This window comes from Osmerus mordax, chromosome 10 (genome assembly GCF_038355195.1).
Source record: "Osmerus mordax isolate fOsmMor3 chromosome 10, fOsmMor3.pri, whole genome shotgun sequence".
NCBI lineage: Eukaryota > Metazoa > Chordata > Actinopteri > Osmeriformes > Osmeridae > Osmerus > Osmerus mordax.
In genome coordinates, this window is record NC_090059.1 from 15893640 (window position 1) to 15903262 (window position 9623).

At 45.2% G+C, this 9623-nt stretch overlaps 1 protein-coding gene across 1 annotated transcript; it reads right to left on the reverse strand.

Annotated features, from left to right (window-relative positions):
• Positions 1–201: 201 nt before the first annotated feature.
• Positions 202–9246, reverse strand: atp6v0cb (ATPase H+ transporting V0 subunit cb). The gene is made up of 3 exons (XM_067245283.1): positions 8981–9246; positions 1685–1868; positions 202–1281 (listed from the first exon to the last, which is right to left on the reverse strand). The coding sequence occupies exons 1-3, from the start codon at positions 9051–9053 to the stop codon at positions 1077–1079; spliced, it is 462 nt and encodes a 153-aa protein (XP_067101384.1). The 5' UTR covers positions 9054–9246; the 3' UTR covers positions 202–1076.
• Between the last annotated feature and the right edge of the window lie 377 nt (positions 9247–9623).

The window sequence follows — 9623 nt, forward strand, 5'->3', positions numbered from 1 at the left end:
TCAAGTGACTTTTGGCATGTAAATACCACAAGCTCATTTTGACCTGGATTAAATGTTCTGAAAACTGCCCTGGAAGATTTGCCTTGACATTTTTCCTCACGACCGACCAAACACTTAACTCCATGCATGTTTAATGGCAGTAATGTGATGAGAATGAGTACATGTGACTGGGGGATGAAAAAGTTGGAGAGAGAAGATGAGTTTTGGGAAATTACACCTGTGAGACCCAACACTGGGCACACGCATCTTTAATGCAATCAAACAGCTGTACTACAGGAAAACATTGAAGTGTTTCGAGAATGTTTGCGTAATGATTAAAATACAGGTACACACAAAACTCCCACTCCACCGTCCACACACTAAAGGCAATCTTACATTTTTTAACCAAGTATAACATCCAGAGGAATTCCAACCACTTATCACAATTAACCCACAGTGCAGTAAATCTATCTATATATAGATATTTATAATATGTATGTTATGTCTGTATATATATATCATGGGGAATTAAAGATTTTTGTTCCATTTAAACAGTTTCATGAACAATTCTTTATAAATAAAATCAGTGGAAAACAGAAAAACAAAAACAAAGCTAGTCCATACACATCTTTTTTTTTCTTTACAAATAGATCCTCAACATCAAAGCAGAACTTGTGTAAACTCCCAGATTCAATGCAGGAGGAGGAGAAGCAGAGGGCCTTTGGTCAGCTCTCTCAAACCAGGGGACGACCAGGGGCCAACAAGCGACCTGGCTGACCAGAAACCAGTGTGGTAAGAGAAAGGAATCTTCATACAATTGTTTTTCTTAACACACACACACACACACACACACAAAACAGACAAATCACTACATTGCGCATTTACAAGAAGTTGACTATCAAATTGGGACGACTGTACACATTTGAGATAAGACCATATTTACGGAGCCATTTTTAATCATATATAATAATATTTCCACGTTTGTCACTTTTGTGTCAGAAATTTTTACTCTTTTTATGTTTTTTCCTGTTTTGCTTAATTATTATAATTTCTTTCTCTCCAGCAGCAACATAAAGGAGATATCGGAGGCGAGGCGACTATTTCGTAGACAGGATGAGGGCGACGATGAGGCCGTACAGCCCCAGGACCTCAGCGAAGATCAAGATGAGGATCATGCCCACGAAGAGCCGGGGCTGCTGGGCTGTGCCCCTCACTCCCGCGTCTCCAACGATGCCGATGGCGAAGCCGGCTGCCAGCCCGCTCAGCCCCACGCTCAGACCTGCACCCAGGTGGAGGAAGCTCCTGCAGTGGGTGGATACATGGAGGGAGAGGAAGAAAGATGACAAACAGGCCTTCAATCAATAAAAAAGAAATTAGCATCCAACCAATTTGAATAGCAGGAAATGCAACTTTGCTGTGAATTGTCTGGTGTTACTTGAAGTCATACACAGGTGCACCGACCAGGAAATGAAAGGTGTTTCGCTTTACTCTAGTCATTTAGCAGATGCTCTTATCCAGAGTGACTTACAGTAAGTACAGGGACATTCCCCCCGAGGCAAGTAGGGTGAAGTGCCTTGCCACAACGGCATTTCCTTTTACCCGGCCGGGAATCGAACCGGCAACCTTCTGATTACTAGCCCGATTCCCTAACCGCTCAGCCACCTGACCCAGTCTGAAGTGTGTGTCGGAAGGTGACCAGACTCACTTGTAGAGGCTGACCTTCTCGGAGATGTTGTTAGCGATCAGCACCGCTACTACCAGGCCGTAGATGGCTATGATACCCGCCATGACCACGGGGATGATGGACTTCATGATGAGCTCTGGCCTCATCACCGACATGGCGGCGATGCCTGTGCCACTCTTGGCCGTGCCATAGGCCGCTCCCAAGGCTGGGGGGGGGAGATGGACAGAAGAGGGGTTAGAATAGAAAGACAGAATGGACCTTGGTACACGCGAGACACGCAGGCAGTGTAAGAGTGTGTGTAGGACAGGGTTGGGTAACTAATAAGGAACTAAAATGGAGGAATGGATAAGAGCTAAGTCAAAAATCACAGTTCCTGTTCCTTATAACCACAAAAAAAAATAGCAGCATCTTGGAAATTTCAGAAGTACAAAAGACAAAGTCACATTCCACTTCCCATAAACTCTTACAACCCCAGTCATGGGGTCTCCCCAGCTGCCCATGGAGAACCCTCTTCTCCTTTCCCTTCACAGCTCTGATCTTCTCGTCGCAACCTCGTCTTTCCCACGAGGAGAGGGGCCGGGGATGAATTAACCCTTTCATTTCTAATCACACAAAGTGTTACCGACCCGGACGCGCTGACTATTCCAGAACTGCAGTGTTCTAAATCACTCCATCCCCTCCTCCTCTTCCGCAAGCCCCTCCTCCCTGACAGACTACTGGCTTCTCCACACAGGAAGCGTGAGACGTCACAGAATGGGAGCAGCAGCAGGCCTCGGGAGGACAACTGCTGCTCCGCTGCTACCAAGGGCAACCACTAGAGCGTTAGCAGCTAACAGCGTTAGCACTCGCAGCTAACAGCTTTAGCACCCGCAGCTAACAGGATGAAAGAGCAGCGGAGTGCTGAGTCTGCAGCCAAGCGGGTGGCGAGTGTGACGTCGGTTGCAGGGGGCTGGCCTGGCGCTGGAGGAGACATCACAGGCAGCCAACCCATGAAAGATTAATCAAATCAATACTGGGGGCTCTGAGACGTGTGGATGTTGAGCTGACGGCGGTGGATTCTTTACACAATGGTGCTGCTAAAAATACTGATCCATTTACATTTAGCAGACGCTCTTATCCAGAGCGACTTACAGTAAATACAGGGACATTCCCCCGAGGCAAGTATGGTGAAGTGCCTTGCCCAAGGACACAACGTCATTTTGCACAGCCGGGAATCGAACCAGCAACCTTCGTATTGGTAGCCCGATTCCCTAAATTTGACTCCCCTGCTCAGCCATCTCACCATTTAAAGACTGAGGATTTAGTAGGAGGGGTGGGAATCTGTCAAATGAATATATTTTCATGCATGAAATGTATTCCTTGATAACGGATCAGACAGGAGTATAAAAACGTCCCTGTGTAGAACGCACGCCTGTCACAGCAGGACAGGCTGGCTGTGAATCAGAGGCAGGCGGGTTTGACTAGATTTCCTCCACGTCAGCTGAGTGTGTATATCCGCCTGTGTGTGTGTGACTGTGCGTGTGCGCATGTGTGTAGCGCTTGTTCCTGTGCCTGAAGCAAGAGTAAAGGCGGACAGCTCAGACAGCACTGACCAGAGAGCAGCATCCAGGCTGTTGTGTTGCTGCCTGCTGATTGAGGGGCTATAGCCCAGCCACCACGCTCCTCATCCCAGCTCTAAGCACTGGACACTGGACAAGGTCAGGTTCTGAGATTGTGGAGGATTTTTGGCCTGGTATCAGTTTAGTCTCTTGTCTTCCTAGAGAATCTAGGTGTGCTGCATAGCTCGTTATGGTAACATCGGGGAATCCAATTAAGAGGGGTTGCATCTCCCATCTTCCTGAGATCCACAATGTCATTATGGTTACAGACTACCCTTCTATCTCAGTTCTGTGTACTGCCACTGCTAGGCAGGAACTGTCGTCATGTCTGATCAGCTCCCTGGTTGTCTAGACAACTTCAGCATCAGGCCACTGTACAGTCCAGGTTGTGTACCACCATAGACACCCTTAAGCAAACAAGAACTAGTAAAGAAAAAGCATCCATGTCACATCCGCCATTTTGAAGGAATACCCTGCCCAATCCAGTCTCCCTCTCCCAAACCAAACAACTGACTGGAACGTGTAGCTAGATTGATATGCATTTATTTTGTCGGCTCACAGGATCTTGTCCTGGAAGATCCCCCCTCTGCACAAAGCCCAAGGAGAGACCTCCCTGGATGTTCTTCACCCAGCAGGAATGGAGGCGGTGTCTGCTGGAGGCGGTGTCTGCTGGAGGCGGTGTCTGCTGGAGGCGGTGTCTGCTGGGCTCGGCCCCCACGTCTCAGGCTCACTGACAGATGGCCGTAGAGCCACAGCCGGAGTGACAGGCCAATATTTAAATGTGCACATGGCAGCCATCCACGGCCACCCAACATGACCCCGTCCATCCGTAAGACGTAACCTTCTCCACCCTCTGCCCCACCCTCCCCTCCAGACGTACACTCGTTCAGCATGACAGTCTTATGGACAGAGTTGTTTTGCTCTCCAAAGTACAAGAACTCAAGACTCAAGCGGCCAATCAAAGACCTTGCTGAGGAAACATATCTGAGAGCCAGGCTGTTCCATGACCTTGTGGAACCACTGAACTGTTCAGGATACTTAAAAAGGGGGTTCGCTTGGGGAATTTCTGTAACAAAGTGACATAAAAATGGATCAGTGCATCACTTGACTGTGCTTCTGCAACCTCTGTGGTTTATCAACCCAGTGGCAGAGACCCGGATGGTTACACTGACTAAAGATGCCCGGCTTATAAAAAATAACCTTAAAAAGCAGCATCTTCTCACTCTCTGGGACAGAATATCCAGTGATTTTCTTTCCTCTAACGTGACAAATACTGGACATTCTCAGTATGCTTCCTGAAAGGCAGGCGAGCGCTCATCTGAATCATTGGCACACGGCCATAAAGGATGAGAACAATGGCTCCTAGGTTGGAGCCTTTTTGTTCCTGTAATGACCTCCAGCTAGGACAGAGACCACAAGGGTCCTCTTGCCTCTCGTCCCTCTAAACAGCAGCTGCACCCTGAAACCCTCCTGTACCTCCACTCTCGATCCCAGCCCTCAAAAATCAGACGAGGGCGGGGGGTCTTCTAACCTGCTGGTTAGAGAACAGACAGGTTTTACCTTCCCGATATGTTTATTCTGATGATTATGCGTGGGTGTGTTTTGAGGACCACTGCTGTAGCACAACCCCTGCGCTGTAATCCTAATCCCCTGCTGCTGAGGTAAAGAGCTTTTATTCCCCAGAATATTCATTAATGTTAAGGGATGCCTGGTGTGTGTGTGTGAGATGTAAAACAGGAGGTTGGTGGTGACAAGTTTAGGGGAGCAGCATCCAGGAGACTCTCACCACAGGATGTAGGATTAGGGGAGCCAGCCTGCAGCCAAAACACTCAAACCTACATGACAAACTCTTAGTGACAGAAATAGAGGCTACGAAAATGAAACTAGGCATCAACTGTACACTACCCTGACAGAACAGGCAGTGGATAATATTGTGGAAACGGTAAAGACGTTGACCAAGGTAACAGAGCCAGAAAGTCCATCTGTTTCATACAGCAGCTCAGTGGTTTACTGGGTGTGAGAACACCAGGCTTGCATGTTTCAGTCACAGTATAAGGTCCCCTTGGGGGAATCTTCACCAGCATGCCTTTAAACAGATAGAAAAACACCAGATTTTCTATGGGTTGTAAGGTCAGATTCATAAAGTTGCTTGTGTTCCATCTAGGGTTGTCAATTTCATTTGAGGTTGCTTTCAATAGACCGGCGTCTAGTCACAGGGAATCATGGGAGGAAAATTAATTCCTGAGCTATGTTTAGCTTGCTTTTTACTTTCACTTTTTACGTCTGACTGCAGTCGATAAAATTATCTGATAACTCGATTATTCTCTGATTACCCGATTAATGGTTAACCGTCAACATTCCTAGTTCTTTACAACAGGCCGATCCAATCCACATCAATCTTACTCACAAGACAATTTCTCTCACATTTTGCTGAACGCAAAACGATGCTGCTACCCTCGTTTTCAGCAGGCATCGGCAATAAAACATAACCTAGAACTGGAGAGATTTAGACCGACCACAACGCAAGTGATAGCATCAACAGCCCTAGATTCCGTGATTGCATAGGAAGGGATAAGAGACCATCTGTAGTACTGGAGGGGATCCCTCCACAGCAATCTTTTAGTGCACTGATCTATTAAACCACAGGTGAGTAGTTACTCTATTCAGATATAAAATATGCACCATGACCCAGCTCAGGGCTTCTGTCTGCTTACAGACAGTTCTTCAGAAAAAGAGTCAGTTACTGTAAGAGAAAATGACATCCTGAACACACTTTCGAACAGACCACAATGCTGCTTACTGGCAGAGGTGCGATGCAGACTGGCAGACACTAGACTACATCATGTACAGTACAGCCGGCAGCAGAATGGTTCAGGCAGCAGACTGGATCAGAGACCCATTAAGGCTCTGCCCGCATTGCCATGATCGTACGAGTCGCAGGCAAAGCACATGATGGGAGCCTGGGGCAGTGATGGCAACTAAGGCAACATTAGTATAAATAGTCCACATATTTAAATTTTTGGTATATGTTTATTGTATGCACCTTCCTGCCAAAGCAAATTCCTTGTCTGTGCAAACTTTCATGGCGAATAAATCCCATTCTGATTCTGATTACCCTGGCCTGTCAATACGATGACAGGCATATTGATGATGAAACGATGGCACCAACTATCACAAGTGGACACCATTAATTTTAGCAATAGGCCATTATCAAGTGATAGGCTATTGATAGATGTTGGAGTGCTTTCATTTGTACGCAAGCAAAGGCATGATGGAGAGTGGCAGGTTAAGCAATATTGTGGCACGCGTTTGACAGGGTATAGCTTTGAAGTCTTTACGCTAACTCCAGCTTTGAGATGACGGGGAAAAAATTCACACGGAATTAGAATGCTAGAGCATAACAGAACAATTAAAACTGGTTGCTTTTACAGTGAGATTTATTTGTTGGAGGCTGATTTCTTGTTCCAATGGATGCTTTGCGCAAGTGTAGGTGACATTTATTTTATTTATAACAAAGCTAGGTGTACTTGTGATAAGTACATACCCCGTAAAGACTGATAGTTACAGCCCACGTTTTGAGTACAAGGGTGGTGCTTCCAGTGACATCACAAGATGGCAGCCGCTAGTTCTCCGTCAAGAGTCTCGAGCAGAAAACCTTGTAAGATGCTTAATGCCTGGATCTGAATCATCGACAGCATCCCTGGTCGTCCACCCCCCCCCCCCCATCCCTGTGTGCCACCGCCCAACCAGCAGCTCTCCCAGCTGGCTAATTCCCCATCTGTCACAGCCCCCCCCCCCCCATCACTCCTCCGCCACACGCGCGCACGCCGGCATCACTACCTACAGTATGGCATTTCAAATTATATATATAATTTTTTTTTTTATCTCCCATAATCATAATAAAGCTCTATATTACGCCTTTGTGAGCCAGTTACTTCCACATATAAGGCCTAACAGGGTTGGGAAACACAATGTCACAATTCCTCTTTAATTCAGCCACGCATCCCTTTTCGGCTCAGCCGTAATGTCAGCCAACATTTGACAAATGAGTTCAATTCCTCCATTTCATCACATCGGAAAAACCTGATGTATTGTTCCTCTCGAAGCTTGTCTTAACCTAGTACTCCACATCCATGACCGTTTAGACAGCCATTGACCAATGGTTGCTGCTGTGTCATGACAGTGAGACATCCACAGTATCCACTCCTATACATGGACCCTCCAGCTATATGCAGTACATATTCAATACCACCTAACCGGTCAGGCCCTTTATGACAATTAGCAGATTGTCGATCAACCATTACCAGATACATCTGCGTCTGTTAGGCCTTTTCATAACGTTAACACTGGGAATGCATGCAAATGGCATTCAATTGATACATTTGCACCCAAACATAATATATATTTACAAGAGCGAAGGCCTAGATAACAAATGTTTTCTCCTGAGAAGTTTTCAAAGGAAAGGGTGAATGAACCATTTCCCCTTGACGTTCAAGGATTGTAAAAAACGACTTAATTGATGAGATTTCATAAGCACAAATAGATTCACTTGAGTGGGTATGACATTTCCCTTTAAAAAAAAAAGGTACAAATAAGTAACAACGATATGTAACAAGTCCCGTTGTGAGTGAAGTTATTGGACTGCCTAGTCACATCCCTTGAACATTCCCAATTATAAGTCCTATCATGTGGTTGTCATATGATCTCACGTGCAAATGTCATTCTCTTGGTGAGACAAGGAAGTAGAGTTTTTGTTGCTCGCGTCTTGGAATTGCATAAAACACATTTATGTAAAAACTCCTACAATGAGACATTTGTGTCACCTAAATTGTCATTTAATGACTTGGAAAAACAGGGTTGAAGTGCTATTGATCATCATCAATGTGCGGCTGGCGTTTCCAGCTGTAGCGGACCAGTTAACGCTAAAATATTTCTAAATATACCGATGCTTGATAACCAGATAGAAAAGCAAGGCCACATTAACCAGCCTCTACGCTGACGCGTTCGGTGGCGCACATTGCAAAATGTAGTACAGTAGCTTTCTAAATTGTAATCAACGACGCTTGATGGGCCATTATGAAAGACGTATCGTCGACTCGTATGATAGAATATTGCTTAGCTGTCTGGTTTATTAATTCAAGTGATGCTTCGCATGTAATCTAGTATTAATTGTCAATTGAATATCTACGTCGCCAACTCGTCGATCAGACTAGATTGAGTTTGGTAGTAAGCTAGCTAGACTACAGTTTTGGTGACTGTACGCGTTTAGTGACTGACTGTACGTTAGCTAAGATAGCCGCACATTAAGATTGGAGAGCTCACAGCTTGCTAGCAAGCTCGAGTCACTCGCTATCCGTAATCATGCAAGTTAAAGCGAACATAATGGTATAATAGTTTGAGTGCAAAAAAACAAAATTATTTTCAGCTGCGTAGTATGTACACAGTATGTAGCTGGCCAACTGTCTAGACTCTAGAGCTACATAACACGCTTACTCCTGCTGCGGACAGCATTGACAGTGACAGTTCGAGCTGGCTACCTGGCAAAGCTAGCCTAGCAGCGGTAGGTACCTCAAGGTTGGTAACATTCATTACCCTGAGGAAAACACCATGTATTTCAAATGCCAAAAAAATTGTTTCGTCATAAAACATAAACATTGAATAATGAAATGTAGCGTTAATTCATAAGTAGAAAGTCAAAATTCTTAAGAGGAATAATTACCGCTGAAAACCATAGCCGCAGAGGCACCCATCACTGCGAAGAACGGAGAGTATTCGGGGCTTTCGGACGACATTCTTTCTCACACAATAAAAAAACAACTAAATGTACAAAACAACTATTGCTATGCTTCCCTTTTTGGCTGGCGTAAATTGATTCGAAGGCCACAGTCTTTAGTTCTTAATCCGTAAACTGAGACACGTTTGAGACCACCTAACTAGTAGTGTAAACGGACTAGTCACGAATCTTCAGATAAATACCCGGCGCAGCAGCACAAAATGGCGAAGCGGAAAATATCACCTGACTAGCCATATGGATAAAACCCATCCTCGACCGTGTGTAGGGGGGCAGGGCCTCAAGTAACTAAATAAACGATTTACTGCGGCACATATAAACAGAAAGCAAATAAAAAATAGAAAATTGTATTTATGTTGAATACGATACGGATAAAAAAAAATGGTATATCGTAGGCTCCCTTCTTTTATTTTTTGAAGGTCATCCCCTATCACAGTGTATTTGGTGTGCTCCGCTGCAGGCTTCCTTTTGATATCTATGCATTCTTCTTCCTTTAGAATAAGGATGAAATAATGGCAAGAGGAGAAGGGTGTGGATCACCTATCTCTATCTCTGAAAATAAGGAAAGACT